The sequence below is a fragment of the Pocillopora damicornis genome, chromosome 7 (assembly GCF_964200805.1).
Source record: "Pocillopora damicornis chromosome 7, jaPocDami1.2, whole genome shotgun sequence".
Classification (NCBI taxonomy): domain Eukaryota; kingdom Metazoa; phylum Cnidaria; class Anthozoa; order Scleractinia; family Pocilloporidae; genus Pocillopora; species Pocillopora damicornis.
Window position 1 is genome coordinate 6,565,336 of NC_142676.1, and position 16,099 is coordinate 6,581,434.

A 16,099-nucleotide genomic window follows, 5' to 3' on the forward strand; every position below is an offset into this window, starting at 1 on the left:
ATATACTGATAAAGTTTAATTGTGTAGATAAACCAGTATGATCTCAATACTGTATTGTTTTTTTCACGTTTGTTATTTATTAGTAACAAAATCAATCATTTTTTTCTTCTTCAATCTGGAATAAATAAGCACTTGTAATTTTTTTAAAGACAAAAAATTCACTCCCTTTACGGTCAATATTTTTTGGTCTTTGGGATGTTTAAAAATGTAAAAGTTGAAAACGGACTACAGATTAAATAAGTAAACTTTAGATCACTGAGGCTAAAAATTATTACCCTTCGTCCAGTTTGGTAGTCTCTCCAAGCTTGCTGTGTTAATTTGGTTGCTTTGATCTGTTAGGAGAAAAGCAGTACTTATATAATGATAAAGTTTAATTGTGTAGATAATCCAGGATGATCTCAATTCACGTTTGTCATTTTTTAGTAATAAAATCATTTATTTTTTTTCTTGTCCAATCTGGAATAAATAAGCACTATTATTGTTTTTTTAGAGGGCACGGTAACGAATCTTGTAATCTGATTGGTTCTTTACCCGGTCAGTATTTTCCTATCTCTGCCCACGGGCCACGGTAATTCTTTCGTGAGTCGCCGAGTACATCCCAACTTTCGTTGTCATTTTTCATAAATATGCCTCGTTTTCCGGCTGGGCAGTACTTTTAAGCAAACACGTCGGTCACTACCTCAAGCCGATAAATAACTTATGAATCCTCTCTTTTCTCTCTATCAAATCACTTTGGTTGACAGAAAAATATTGGTTTCAGAATGAATTTGTATAAACAATAGTGTCATTACGTTGGTTGACAAGCGGCCTAAAAACCGTCTGCAATTAATTTTAATCGTTCACAAAAAGTACCCAAAAAGTTGAAACGTGAGGTATTTGGTTACAGTTAAACTGAACGATGGAACTTTCATTCATTTAATATCTGAATTTTCTCGAGCAATTTGTTCATAGTGAAAGAGCGAGCGAAGTTTTAATTTAAGTTCTACAACAAATATACGCTCCTGATGAGTCTTTACAATTCCGTTCAATTTGGACATTTGTACCTTAAATTGCACAACAGAAATTGAAGGAATTTTTTGAGAAAAGGCCGCATTACATTCCCTTGTGTCTCGTTGAAGTGTGCCGTTCGAATTTAGTTTTTGTGAAGGAAAGATCAGAGTTAAACACGCCATTACAGCAAACAAACGAGCAAACTCTCACAACTTCAAAATAAAAAAAATTGAATTTACTTTCAATTACTTTCCTCGCCGTTTACTTAATGAACAGAGGTAAATCTTCGTTCATGAATGAATGGTCGATGAGAGTGAAAAATACTTTCCGTTAGATCATTAACTGATTTTAAAGAAAACATTGTCGTGACAGTCCTTGCCAAACTAGTTCTGTTGGTTTTCAAATGTTCCTACGCTTTTTTTTTCTTGCGCGCTCTCTAATTGACAGGTGTCAGATTGTGACAGATACTTGTAAAAATAATGTTTCAAAGTTTGTTTGGAAGCCTTTTAAATCACCTTTATCGTTACGGAAATGAAAATGTTTCGCTGAGACATCTCTCTTAAATTTGCATCACCTCTATTTTAACTACCATTTACCCACTCAAAAATTGTTCAGTTTAAGGAAGATCTTGCCGTATTTACGTCCATAAATCATTCGGGTTCTTTCGGAAAGAATTTCGTCAAGTTTAAAAACAATAAATATGTTATTTACCGGCTAAGGGTCGGTCCGTATGGTGAAAAACTGTGACCTCGGTCTTGAAAATGCTTCCCTCGGCCTACGGCCTCGGGCAGTATTTTCAAGACCTCGGTCACAGTTTTTCACCATACGGACCTCCCAGCCGGCAAATAACATATATGTAATTTTTTCAAAGACAAAAAATTCTCTCCCCTTACAGTCAATTTTTTGTGTCTTTGTGATTAAAAATGTAGAAGTTGAACACGGACTACAGATAAAATATGAAAAATACAGAATACTATGGCTAAAAATTATTACCCTCCTCGTTCTTCGATGCTTTCTCCAAGCTTTCTGAATTAATTTGACGGCTTCAATCTGTCAGGAGGAAAGCATTATTTATATACTGATAAGTAATTATATACTGATGATAATTGTGAATCCATTTCCCTGATAAGGCCATGGAGTCGAAAGGGAACAAATAATGTCTTTTAGAAAGAATCTAATCTTGTTGGATCGGATTACAGCTAAAATCGCCGAGAAAGTTTTAAAAATAATGAAACTTGCAGTTAAGAGAGAATTTTTCTGGAGACCGCGTGAAATCAAAAAAATGTGGCACATGCCTAGAAAAAGCCCTACCTTCATACTTCGCTCAAAGATACCTTAGGGTAAGTCTATAAACGTGGTATAATTTTTTTGTTCAGAACTGTTTTTATTTTCTAGAAAATCACCAAACACTGTATCGAGCCCCAACCGCCATAACAGTGGCCGAAATGAAGCCGACGAGTAGGGCAACAAAAACGGTATTCTTCAAAAGCGCAAAAGAAAGCAAATCTTTCCGAATATTATCTATTTGTATACGAGGTATTAACAAATGATTTGAACCTAATAACGGGATTATTGATATAACTATGAATTATTGGCGAATATTTGAAAATCGCCAAAATTTGATTGATTAAAAATTTCATTTTGGAGCAGTTTTTCAATAAAAATTTTTCCTACTCGGTATAACTCGGAATCACTTGAGATGAGCATTTCTGAAAATTGGAAACGATGTTCTTTTCAAGGATATAAAAATTAATTTGGGGCTCTAAATTACTGCGAAGAAATAGCCCGATCTATTTCGTGCAAATCGCAACGCCGCCGTGTAAACAACCGCAGATAATCCAATTATTCTTTTATTATCGAAGCCATAATTTCTGCAAAATCTGACCGCTTTGAGCTGTGCTTTATCAGAAACTCAATATGTTACCCTTACCTTCTGAAACCAGTGATTAAGGAATGATGTTTCCATTATTTTTGTTTCAAATCGCCATGTTCACTTGAAAAGTATTTACAACGTCCGGCTTGACCATTTACAATACTCGAAGCTGTTCATAAATCATCGCAGACCATCGCACCTCTTGACTTATTTCTGCTTCCATACAACTCCAGTATATACAAAAATCTTTTTTGCACGATAAACCAAGATGCTTTCATTGCTTACAGTTTCAGTTAAGAAACGTTTGGCTCCCCAAATTGCACAACGATGTTCACCAACGAAGTCGTGTGTCATCACTCATTTTTGTCACGCAATCAAGCTAAACGTGCACAGGACACCCAGACAGGCATTCGTCTGCAGACATCGCTGTACCGAGTGCAGGGCCAACTAATATTTATTTCTTAGTCAGTGTTATGTTTTAAACAAAAACCTGCGCGAATTCACTTAAAAAACGCTGTAGATCCACGACTTCGCGCTTGCAAAGATTATATTTATCAATAGGCACTTTAAGTATGACGTTTAACGGCAAACGGCAAACGCAAGCTTGCCTTTCATTTGGTTACCTATTTATGGAATTCTTAAAAAAAATCCTGCACAAAAAATAAAATAAAATAAAATAAAATAACACATTCACGACAAACACAAACCTACTTAATTCCGTGTACACACGCCTAAAGACAGACGACAGAAATTGAATTTTTGACGTTCGCGGGAAAAACAAACGTCATACGTAACCTCTCAAATGACGAACTTCCCAGTTAACTAAAACAACCGGAAGTTAATTGTCTAGTGCTCCGTGATTATATACATCACCTACGTGTCCCTAGTGGATCGATATGGTCTACCATGACCTTCAGTGGCAGGCAGACAGGTTCCACGGTGAGGCGTTCTTTTCTAATGACACTGGAAAAATTCTACCGACTATGTAAACAGAACAACAGACTAACAATTTCGTGCTTTATCTAAGCACTTTGAAAGTTAAACTTCACTAAAAACGTAAATCTTCGAGTCACAAAGTCGGCCGCTTGTATCAGGCCGCGAGACAGTACGTGTTATTTGATATCGCCTGACTGTAGGTCATTACAATTACATTTTTTAAAGCTTTGGACTTACACAATCTCTGTTTTTTGTTTTTGTTGTTGTTGTTGTTTTTTTAAATTTTCCTTACGATAGCGTGCTCATCAATTTAAACCTTTCGATTTTGTACCTTGATTGCTACGATCATAATGGCCATCGCTAGAAACTTGACAGTTTTCTCAACTCGAACTCGGAAAAAGTTGTTTCCCGTCCCTTAATCAAACAATTAATCGGCCATTCTTTGAGATCCCGAATTCTCGACAAGACAGAGGCGGCGTACCCTCGGAGATTCAAGAAATCTACCAGCTAACTGAATGGGTTTTATAAAGCAAAAAAAGAAAGAAAGAAAGAAAGAAAGAAAGATAGAAAGGAAGGAAAAGAATACAGTGTCATATACTTTAGGTGTTTTCCTGGTCAATGAAACCAATATTCAAGCTACATGTAGTTCGTCACTGCTGACAGGTACAGCTAAAACAAAGGGCTTCGATCTTGCTCACGTAAGGCTGCTTACGATGAACGGAGATATCGCTGATATCAATGCTAAAAAATAAGCAAATATCCTTCAGCAATGAAATGGAAAAGCTCTTTAACTTGGACTTTGCTGCCATTTCACAAAGATTGTACGCATTATATGTGATAGGGCGTCTAAGCGCCAGTTCCTTTAAAGCCGCATTCGACAGCTCTTGGATTCTTGCTTCACTTGCAGCGGCCTCCAAGTCGTCATCAGACTGTTCCTCGTCATCCTGGAGGGTCTTTTTCGCAGCCAGTCGGGAAAAGAAGGCAGCTATTTGATTTGCTGTAAGGAAATCGTCGCTTGTAAACAGGCGGTTACCACTCGCATCTTTGGCGCTTACCATCGCACGGGTCTGCTTTCTGTCCTGATTGTTCCCCCAGTTTAAATTTGACAGTAAGATAGGCCTTCTGGCTGGAAGTAAATCTCTTTCGTGGAGCACCAGCCCTTAGTGCCCAGCCCATTGGTACTTTCTGCACGAATCTGGTATGATGTCAGGTCTACTGTTTGCAATAACCTCTGGTACTGAAGGGGTCTCTCCCTCCAGTTTCTCTCCATACACCTTAACAGCTCTGTCTGTTAAGGTCTCGCGCTCTAGAGCTCGCTCGTGTTTACCACAATCTAAGTGTCGCTGCATTGAAGAATACCTTAGGAATGTCCGTGTGTGGTATCGCGCTTAAAAAATGCAAACAACGGTAATTTTAAATTCTGGATTTAAAACTTTTTCCCGGAAATAAAAAAATAGGGGATAAGAAGGAAAGAAAATAAGAGCGTATTGGTAACCGAGCCTCCTTTCGAGTGACATGTTATTGCGTGACACCATCGCAAAAAACGAACGTCAATGATTCACTTCATCTGTCAGGATGCTCTGGCTCGTTCTATAAAAAACAAACTTCCGTTCTTATTGTGAAAGGAAGACTTGTAAAATGTAAGTGTTCCAAGCTGAAATATGGTTTTAACTGTCCAGCAATGCGACGTTTCCGGCAGGAACCTTCGTGAGATGTTTTCATTGTAATTTGGTATACACCGCCTGTAGTGCTGTACTATCGAAGCTGTTGTCAAGTCTCTTTATAACAAGATTGAGGCAAGGAACCAATCTTAGAAAGGTGTTTTTCGCCAGGTGAGCTTAAGAAATCCAGTTTACAATCTAGTATAGGTCAAAGCGATAAGATTTTGTTGGAATTATGGCTTCGATAATAAAAAGCCTAATTGGATTATCTGCGGTTGTTTTCATGGCGGCATTGCGATTTGCACGAAATAGACCGGGCTACTTCTTCGCAGTAATTAAGAGCCCCAAATTAATTTTTATATCCATGGAAAGAACATTCTTTCCACTTTGTAAAAATGCTCATCTCAAGTGATTCCGAGTTATACCAGGTAGGAAAAATTTTTATTGAAAAACTGCTCCAAAATGTAATTTTTAATCAATCAAATTTTGGCAATTTTCAAATATTCGCCAATAATTCATAGTTATGTCAACAAGCCCGTTATTAGATTCAAATCATTTTTTAATACCTCGTATACAAATAGGTAAAATTCAGAAAGACTTGCTTTCTTTTGCGCTTTTGAGGAATAAAGGTTTTGTTGCCCTACTCGTCGACTTCATTTCGGCCATTTTATGGCGGTTGGGGCTCGATACAGTGTTTGGTGATTTTCTAGAAAATAAAAACAGCTCTGAACAAAAAAATTATACCACGTTTATAGACTTACCCTAAGGTATCTCTGAGCGAAATATGAGGATAGTGATTTTTCCGATCATGTGCCACCTCCCACGCGGTGATAAAAAAAATGCGCTCTTAAGATTTAAAAGACGTGACGCCTTTTGAATCTTAACGGCACATTTATTCTGCAAAGTAAATAACAATTTTGATAATGTCAGCATAAAATATCAGCGTCTTAAAGTCGTCACGCCATGTTGAAGTACATAATAGAGGTCTACTTTCTACGAAAAGTCTCTTCTGCAGTCATCCGCCTACAACGGTCACCTCCGTACACCGGCTGCCTTCCTAATCAAAGTGCTCTGTGAGCAAACTCGTGAATTGACACATGATTTTTTAGATTATGTTTAATGTTATCTGGTTTAGGGAATTTTGTGGTTGATTGTCATATCTAGAGTACGAGCAGTAGTTCAGTGTTCGCTAATGTAGCAGAGAAACAAAGTAACGTTGGGATAAGAAGGCATTACAATTGAAATGATCATGCCATTACATTTGACAAGGTGGATGATGTCATGTGTTTTAAACGTCTATCATTTTTGTTTCTGGTTCAAAAGAAAAGGTTGGAAGTAAATGTGGGTGAAAAGTGAAATTTACTGTCTTTCGTTGTAAATATTAGAAAATCAAGGCAATACTGTCTTAATGAAAACATTAACGATTCCCTCTTTATCAAATGAGACAAACGGGAACGAGTTTTGAGTGATATAACTAAGCCAAGCCTGCCACCGTCATTTTGGATCTCCGCCTGGGTAGATTTAGGTCACGTGCTAGGCAACGTATGATCAATAACAAGATAGAATTTCATTTCAAGCCTATTTATCAATTTTGTGGTGTGTAACTTTCGCATTTTAGTACGTTGTTTGTATGTTGAATCTTCAAATTGTCTTGAAACTTAAAAGAAAATTGTTCTTTAAAAATTCACTGAAAATCGGTAGCTAAAATTGTTTGTTTAGGTGTTATCTGATTTTCGTGTTAACTTGTTATTTCGTCAGTCGCCGGCATCTTTTGTTGCTTCTCACAGGAAAAACACACGCGACGAAACGTAATGATCAATTTTGTCCTCAATCTCACGCCATAACAGAAAAAGCTTTTGAACATCTGTAAACTCCGAGCGCTTCGCAGTAAGTGATATTTTCAATGAATCTTCGGATTGTTTTCAAGTTCAAGGACTGTAAATTACAATTTTATGAAAAACGAAGGTTGTTCTGGTATTTCAGTGTGAATCCTTGCATGCCTGCCAGTCGCTGGCGCCGCTTGTTGAAACTAAAACGAAAAAAAAAACTCTTTTAAGATTATCATTGGCTTCTTTTTCACCCCACCACTATTCTTAGCAACAAAGGTCGCCATTTCGTCTGTTTATTGCTCGCCAAAAACTATAAAATGCACTCAAAAGCCTAAAATCTAAAAAAAGTTTACAGGAATCGACCAATCGAGCGAGCGAGCGAGCGAGCGAGCGAATGCTATTCCCCACATCGTATCTATAACTCGCTCTTGCGCATGCGCGCAATTCACGAGTTAAAAATGACCACCTCCTCAGAAAGGCCACCTCTCTACACAGGACACCTACCCATGAACCGCCTCTTTCTTACAACAGCCAACCCCTCACAATGACACAGCAACTAAAGCGCGCCCCAACTGCAACGAGACTCATCTTTCGTCAAGGGCCAGTTTAGTAAAATATTTGTTGCTGAGAACCCTGTCAGCTTTATATCACTAAAGAGTGGGTGAAATTTTTGCAATACCTTATTAAGGGACGCTATGAAAAATGATTTAACTTCTGTTCCTTGCTGGTTCAGTCACGGTTAGGATGTTTTTCACAAGCATCACTAATTGCTTGTTTGTTAGTTTGTTTTGTTTTGTTTTTTCTAATCTATTTATTTTCATTGTAATTGTAATGAGATGATGTCACCATAAGCACGTTTGAAGAGTTGTAAAGTTGAAGCCCAGTGTACATGGAGTGAAATATCTCACTCTCGATTTGGATTTCCTTTAAAAAAGCGAATTTATTGTAAACCACATGAAAGAAAATTTTTGATGTTAACTTTTGGAACCCCCTTCCCTTTTTATTTTAAAATAATCCCACCATTTTATATAACTGAAATCACTCCATAAAATTAAATGATTGAATTTACCATGTATAACTGTGATCATACTGTTATTACTATATCAAATTACCTGAAATTCAAGTCTTTTTAATTTTAGTCGACGCCAAGCCCGTTGTATTATGGACGCACATTCATTCTGCAAAGAGAACAAACATTATGATATCAACAGTTAATATGAGCATCTAAAATATCCATGATTATCGCATCAAATTTCCAGTTTCATCATCTTAAGACTTCATATTCTGTTTATGTAGATATCAAAGGTCTATTTTTTTCTGTAGAACCGCTGCGGCCAACGTTTTGAAAATGGTCTTCTCCTTACAACGGGAACTTTCTCAACAACGATTAACTTTTAACAAACGCCATATTCCAACAATGCCCTCGTCTCAAGAGCAACATCCACCTCACAACGCCCACCCCCTTATGACGGCAACCTTTTCACAACGTTTCGGTAACTTGAATGCGTTCAGACAGCTGATTCAAAAACCCGACTGACGGGGGTGTAACAAGATGTGTTTTCAAAGACAACAAAATTCTCTTCCCTTGGAGTCAATCTTTTTGGTCTATGTGGAGGATTAAAAATGCAGAAGTTGAACACGGACCACAGATAAAATATGAAAAATACAGAATATTATGGCTAAAAATTATTACCTTCCTCGTTCTTCGATGCTTTCTCCAAGCCTTCTGTATTAATTTGACGGCCTTGTTCTGTCAAGAGAAAAGCCGTATTTATATTCTGATAAGTAATTATATACTGATGATAATTGTGAATCCATTTTCCTGATAAGACTATGGAGTCGAAAGGTAAAAAATAATGCCTTTTAGAAAGAATCTCATTTTGTTGGATCAGAGTACAATTAAAATCGCCGAGAAAGTTTTAAAAATAATGAAACTTGCAGTTAAGCCGTACACCGGCTACCTTCCTAGAAATGACCAACCCTGGAGAAGGGCCACCTCTCCACACAGAACACCTTCCCATGAACCGCCTCTTTCTTACAACAGCCACCCCCTTACAATGACATAGGAACTTAAGCGTCTCCCAACTGCAACGAGACTCTTCTTTCGTCAAGGCCCAATTTAGAAAAATATTTGTTACTGAGAACTCTGTCGGCTTTACATCACTAAAGAATTGATGAAATTTCTACAATACTTAATTAAGGGATGACCAACCCTGCTATGAAATGTGATTTAACTTCTGTACCTTGCTGGTTCAGTCTCGATTAGGAAATTTTTCGCAAGCATCACTGTTTGTTTGTTTGTTTGTCTTGTTTAGTTTTTTCTAATCTATTTATTTTCATTGTGATTTTAATAAGATGTCACCATAAGCACGTTTGAAGAGTTGTAAAGTTGAAGCCCAGTATACATGGAGTGAAATATCTCACTCTCGGTTTGGATTTCCTTTAAAAAAGCGAATTCATTGTAAACTACTTGAAAGAAAATTTTTGATGTTAACTTTTGGAACCCCCTTCCCTTTTTATTTTAAAATAATCCCACCATTTTATATAATTGAAATCGCTCCATAAAATTAAATGATTGAATTTACCATGTATAACTGTGATCATGCTGTTATTACTATATCAAATTACTTGAGTGCGTCCAAACAGCCGACTCAAAAATCCGACTGATGGGGGGTGTAACAAGATGTGTTTTCAAAGGCAAAAAATTCTCTCCCCTTGCAGTCAATTTTCTTGGTCTATGTGGAGGATTAAAAATGTAGAAGTTGAACACGGACTACAGATAAAGGATGAAAAATATAGAAAATTATGGCTAAAAATCATTACCCTCCTCGTTCTTCGATGCTTTCTCCAAGCTCTCTGTATTAATTTGACAGCCTTGTTCTGTTAGGAGAAAAGCAGTAATTATATACTGATAAGTAATTATATGCTGATGATAATTGTGAATCCATTTCCCTGGTAAGGCCATGGAGTCGAAAGGGAACAAATAATGCCTTTTAGAAAGAATCTCCTCTTGTTGGATCAGACTACAACTAAAATCGCCGAGAAAGTTAAATGATAAAACTTGCCATCTAACACTGTACCAACCGCTATTACTATCTCCTAGTACCTTGAGTTTGAGCTCTTCTTATTTTAATCTTTTCAATTTATGGCGGCAAATTTGCAGTATAAAAGTTCAATGAAGATGAAAAAGACGTGACGCCTTTTGAATCGTAACGGCACATTTATTCTGCAAAGTAAACAAAAAGTTTGACTGTGATCATACTGTTATTACTATAACAAACTACCTGAAATTCAAGTCTTCTTAACTTTAGTCGACGCCAAGCCCGTTGAATTATGGACGCACATTCATTCTGCAAAGAGAACAAACATTATGATATCAACAGTTAATATGAGCGTCTAAAATATCCATGATCATCGCATAAACTTCCAGTGTCATCATCTTAAAAACTTCATATTTCGGCAACTTGAGTGCGTCCAAATAGCCGATTCAAAAACCCGACTGACGGGGGGTGTAACAAGATGTGTTTACAAAAAATTCTCTCCCCTTACAGTTAATATTTTTGGTCTATGTGGAGGATTAAAAATGTAGAAGTTGAACACGGACTACAGATAAAGGATGAGAAATACAGAATGTTATGGCTAAAAATTATTACCCTCCTCGTTCTTCGATGCTTTCTCCAAGCTCTCTGTATTAATTTGACGGCCTCAATCTGTCAGGAGGAAAACAGTAATTATATACTGATAAGTAGTTATATACTGATGATAATTGTGAATCCATTTCCCTGATAAGGCCATGGAGTCGAAAGGGAACAAATAACGCTTTTTAGAAAGAATCTCATCTTGTTGGATCGGATTGCAACTAAAATCGCCGAGAAAGTTAAATAATGAAACTTGCAGTTAAGATTTAAAAGACGTGACGCCTTTTGAATCTAAACGGCACATTTATTCTGCAAAGTAAACAACAATTTTCATAATGTCAGCATAGAATATCAGCATCTTAAAGTCGTCACGCCATGTTGGAGTACATAATAGAGGTCTACTTTCTACGAAAAGTCGTTTCGGCAGTCATCCGCCTACAACGGTCACCTCCGTACACTGGCTGCCTTCCTAGAGATGACCACCTCCTCAGAAGGGCCACCTCTCTACACAGAACACCTTCCCATGAACCGCCTCTTTCTTACAACAGCCACCCCCTCACAATGACACAGCATCTAAAGCGTGTCCCAACTGCAACGACACTCTTCTTTTGTGAAGGCCCAATTTAGAAAAATATTTGTAACTGGGAACCTTGTCGGCTTTATATCACTAAAGAGTGGATGAAATGTCTACAATACTTAATTAAGGGATGCTATGAAATATGATTTAACTTCTGTACCTTGCTGGTTTAGTCTCGATTACGATGTTTTTCACAAGCATCACTGTTTGTTCGTTTTGTTTAGTTTTTTCTTATCTATTTATTTTCATTGTGATTGTGATGAGGTGTCACCATAAGCACGTTTGAAGAGTTGTAAAGTTGAAGCCCAGAGTACATGGAGTGAAATATCCCACTCTCGATTTGGATTTCCTTTAAAAAAGCGAATTCATTGTAAACTACTTGAAAGAAAATTTTTGATGTTAACTTTTGGAACCCCCTTCCCTTTTTATTTTAAAATAATCCCACCATTTTATACAACTGAAATCGCTCCATAAAATTAAATGATTGAATTTACCATGTATAACTGTGATTATACTGTTATTACTATATCAAATTACCTGAAGTTCAAGTCTTTTTAACTTTAGTCGACGCCAAGCCCGTTGAATTATGAACGCGCATTTATTCTGCAAAGAGAACAAACATTATGATATCAACAGTTAATATGAGCAACTAAAATATCCATGATCATCGCATAAACTTCCAGTGTCATCATCTTAAAAACTTCATATTCTGTTCATGTTGATATCAAAGGTCTATTTTTTTTCTGTAGAACCGCTGCGGCCAACGTTTTGAAAATGGTCCTCCCCTTACAACGGGAACTTTCTCAACAACGATTAACTTTCAACAAACGCCACATTCCAACAATGCCCTCGTCTCAAGAACAACAACCACCTCACCACACCCACCTCCTTATGACGGCAACCTTTTCACAACGTTTCGGTAACTTGAGTGCGTCCAAACAGCCGATTCAAAAACCCGACTGATGGGGGGGCAACAAGATGTGTTTTCAAAGACAAAAAAATTCTCTCCCCTTACAGTCAATTTTTTTGGTCTATGTGGAGGATTAAAAATGTAGAAGTTGAGCACGGACTACAGATAAAATATGAAAAATACAGAATATTATGGCTAAAAATTATTACCCTCCTCGTTCTTCGATGCTTTCTCCAAGCTCTCTGTATTAATTTGACAGCCTTGTTCTGTCAGGAGTAAAGCAGTAATTACAAACTGATAAGTAGTTATATACTGATGATAATTGTGAATCCATTTCCCTGATAAGGCCATGGAGTCGAAAGGGAACAAATAATGCTTTTTAGAAAGAATCTCATCTTGTTGGATCAGACTACGACTAAAATCGCCGAGAAAGTTTTAATAGTGAAACTTGCATTTAAGATTTATAAGACGTGACGCCTTTTGAATCTAAACGGCACATTTATTCTGCAAAGTAAACAACAATTTTGATAATGTCAGCATAGAATATCAGCATCTTAAAGTCGTCATGCCATGTTGAATTACATAATAGAGGTCTACTGTCTACAAAAAGTCTCTTCTGCAGTCATCCACCTACAACGGTCACCTCCGTACACCGGCTGCCTTCCTAGAAATGACCACCTCCTCAAAGGTTCACCTCTGTACACAGGACACCTTCCCATGAACTGCCTCTTTTTTACAACAGCCACCCCCTCACAATGACATATTGCTAGTTCAGTCTCGGTTAGGATGTTTTTCACAAGCATCACGTTTGTTTGTTTGTTTGTTTTGTTTTGTTTTTTCTAATCTATTTATTTTCATTGTGATTGTAATGAGATGTCACCATAAGCACCTTTGAAGAGTTGGAAAGTTGAAGCCCAGTGTACATGGAGTGAAATATTCCACTCTCGATTTGGATTTCCTTTAAGGCGAACTCATTGTAAACATCTTGAAATAAATGTTTTCATGCTAACCTTTGGAACCCCCTTCCCGTTTTATTTTAAAATAATCCCATCATTTTATACAACTAAAATCGCTCCATAAAACAAAATGATTTAATTTACCATGTATAACAGTTATTATACTGTCATTACTATATCAAATTACCTGAAATTCAAGTCTTTTTGATATTAGTCGACGCCAAGCCCGTTGAATTATGGAGGCGCATTCATTCTGCAAAGAGGACAAACATTTTGATATTAATAGTTAATATCAGCATCCAAAATATCCATGATCATCGCATAAACTTCCAGTTTCATCATCTTAAAAACTTCATATTCTGTTGATGTTGATATCAACGGTCTATTTTTTTCTGTGGAACTGCTGCGCCCAACGTTTTGAAAACGATCTTCTCCCTACAACGGGAACTTTCTCAACAACGATTAACTTTTATCAAACGCCACATTCCAACAATGTCTTTCTCTCAAGAGTAACTTCCACCTCCCAACGCCCACCTCCTTATGACGGCAACCTTTTCACAACGTTTCGGTAACTTGAGTGCGTCCAAACAGCCGATTCAAAAACCCGCCTGACGGAGGGTGTAACAAGATGTGTGACAACTCGAGCAAATAGACAGTCCCTGACAGCTTTATTTCACTTAGAAGAAATTAAATTGAGAAATCTGAAGCAATTAATCAATATGTTACGCTGCTTGCTCAGTTTAGTTTAAAAGGTTTCTGTGAATATAAATTTTTGTTTTGCATGCTGCAATGCTGTAATGGAATTTCAAAAATGGAAAATATTCTCAAATAGCCCCTCAAAGAAAAGACAGAGACGGAAATCATTCCCCCCTAATGGCTACCTTTATATCAATCCGCTACTTTCCACTTTCTACAAAGTAAAATTTAGAAAGTTACAAGTAAACTACATCTTAATTTCCTCAAGGAAGATATTCCATTTAAAAATGTTTAAAGCATATGACACTAGTTGACAAGTTAGCAGCTTTTAAAAACACTGCTGCGCCGCTTCGGTGGGTGAGTAAAACAAAGGTTTTATCATTCAAAGTTTTTTCATTTGTGATATATTGGACAAAGATTGATTAGATTTTCAAAGAGTCTGAAATATTAGAGCTCTAAAGTCAACCATATAGGCTTCGAACCCGTTGAATTAACATTGCAGCTCTAATTTGTCAGGAGAGAAACAGAATCATGTACTTGTTATTTATTATGCGTTCTACTTTCAGAAATGTCCTCTCCTTTTTATAATGGGTGTTGTCGAAACTTTGACAACTGAAAAAAAAGTAAACTAAAGACTTGCTGGATTTTTTTTTTTTCCCATTCGATTTGTTTTTTTTTCCCATCATGGTGTGATTTTTATCTTCTCTTGACAATTTTCATAGTTAATTATGCCGGGCCCGCTCTACGCAGTTCAGTTGTTAGCATGTAATCCTTCCTCATCAGAAGCTTTAAAAAAAAAAATAATAATAACAATCAATCTGCTACGTTGACACAGCATTACAAAGAAATCAGAATACCTGTCTTTTCTGTTCTCTATCTTTCTTGCGGGCTTCCTCTTCAAAACTGAAAAAAAGAAATGTTAGCGTCACAATGACGACTACCATTAATACTTGGTCGCAACACAAGTTTTGCAAAAATAAAGCCTTGTTCTTTCTATTTATTTAGTGCATTAAGATGTTAAATACCTTGAGCCTGCCTCAAACACATATTTTGAACTTAAACTCTTGAATGTTCACATTAATGTCGGGTAGCTAGTGAAGCAATTTAATAGTTTGATAAATCAAGCCGCACAATCGGTCTGTAAAAGTTTTCCGTTGTTTATTTACAAACTTAAAACTTTTATCGAAATTGGACTGAATGATTAAAGACCTACCTTTCTTTGCATTCAGTTTCTGACCTCTGCCAAAAATAGTCCCTGAAACATGCGAATGTAAAAAAACTTATCCAAGACGTTACAAAAACCATCTTGGCCTTTGTAATATTTTCCCAAGTCTGATTTATGATCAGATTGCGTCATAATAGCAGCTTTTTCTTTTTAGCGCGCGCTAGAAACAGAAATTCATGAAGAATTACATTTAAAGTAATATTAACGCGAGAACCTCCCTAGTTAAATGTGTGTCTACTGACTTATAACCATGGAATATTCCGGTGAACTCCTAGAAATAAAAAAACTAGTTTTGAGTGGAATTTTTGATCAAATATTCTCAACAGTTACCTCTTTCCCGATCACGATATTCATCGATTACAAAATTCTATGCCTTCTTTTTGTGAAATTCCGGCTTTTGGTACAATTTTGTTGATAGGGCATTGGAAATACAAAGAATATTCTCGGTTTCAACGATAAATATTTAATTGTTTTATAGGTTCATCTCAAAAAGAAGATTTATGATTCCTTAAAACATTTGATTTTAACTCCTGTTCTGCGAAGACGCCAACGGCCGTGAAGAAACCGTTTTATCGTAATTTTTTTTTTGAGATACAAAGCACTGTAGTTGGGAAATGTACCTAAACGACCCTTAACTAGCGAAACCTGAAGGGGACTAAACTATGAAGCTCCCTGCCCTCTCATCACAACAACAATACAAAAAAGTCCCAGAGTCTTTCAGTGTTTCGGGCCACATAATTTTTCGCTTTGACTTGTCAGGAAACGCAATTCGAGTAAAGAGAATTAACTTGTATGAAAGTTTCCACGA

General features: G+C 36.8%; 1 protein-coding gene across 4 annotated transcripts in view; it reads right to left on the bottom strand.

Moving 5' to 3' along the window:
• The window catches only part of LOC113664799 (protein kinase C delta type-like), a 46,588-nt gene extending 31,268 nt beyond the window's left edge, over positions 1-15,320 (bottom strand). For 2 of the 4 annotated variants that reach the window (XM_089212786.1, XM_089212785.1), the window contains exons 1-8: positions 14,924-15,255; positions 13,558-13,623; positions 12,624-12,680; positions 12,042-12,107; positions 10,943-10,999; positions 10,574-10,639; positions 10,113-10,169; positions 8,402-8,467 (exon numbers count right to left, since the gene is read on the bottom strand). In XM_089212786.1, coding sequence (XP_089068912.1) covers positions 8,402-8,467; positions 10,113-10,169; positions 10,574-10,639; positions 10,943-10,999; positions 12,042-12,107; positions 12,624-12,680; positions 13,558-13,623; positions 14,924-15,010 — 522 coding nt within the window. In that variant the 5' untranslated portion in view covers positions 15,011-15,255. The other 2 variants (XM_089212788.1, XM_089212787.1) reach the window with 2 other exon arrangements.
• Between the last annotated feature and the right edge of the window lie 779 nt (positions 15,321-16,099).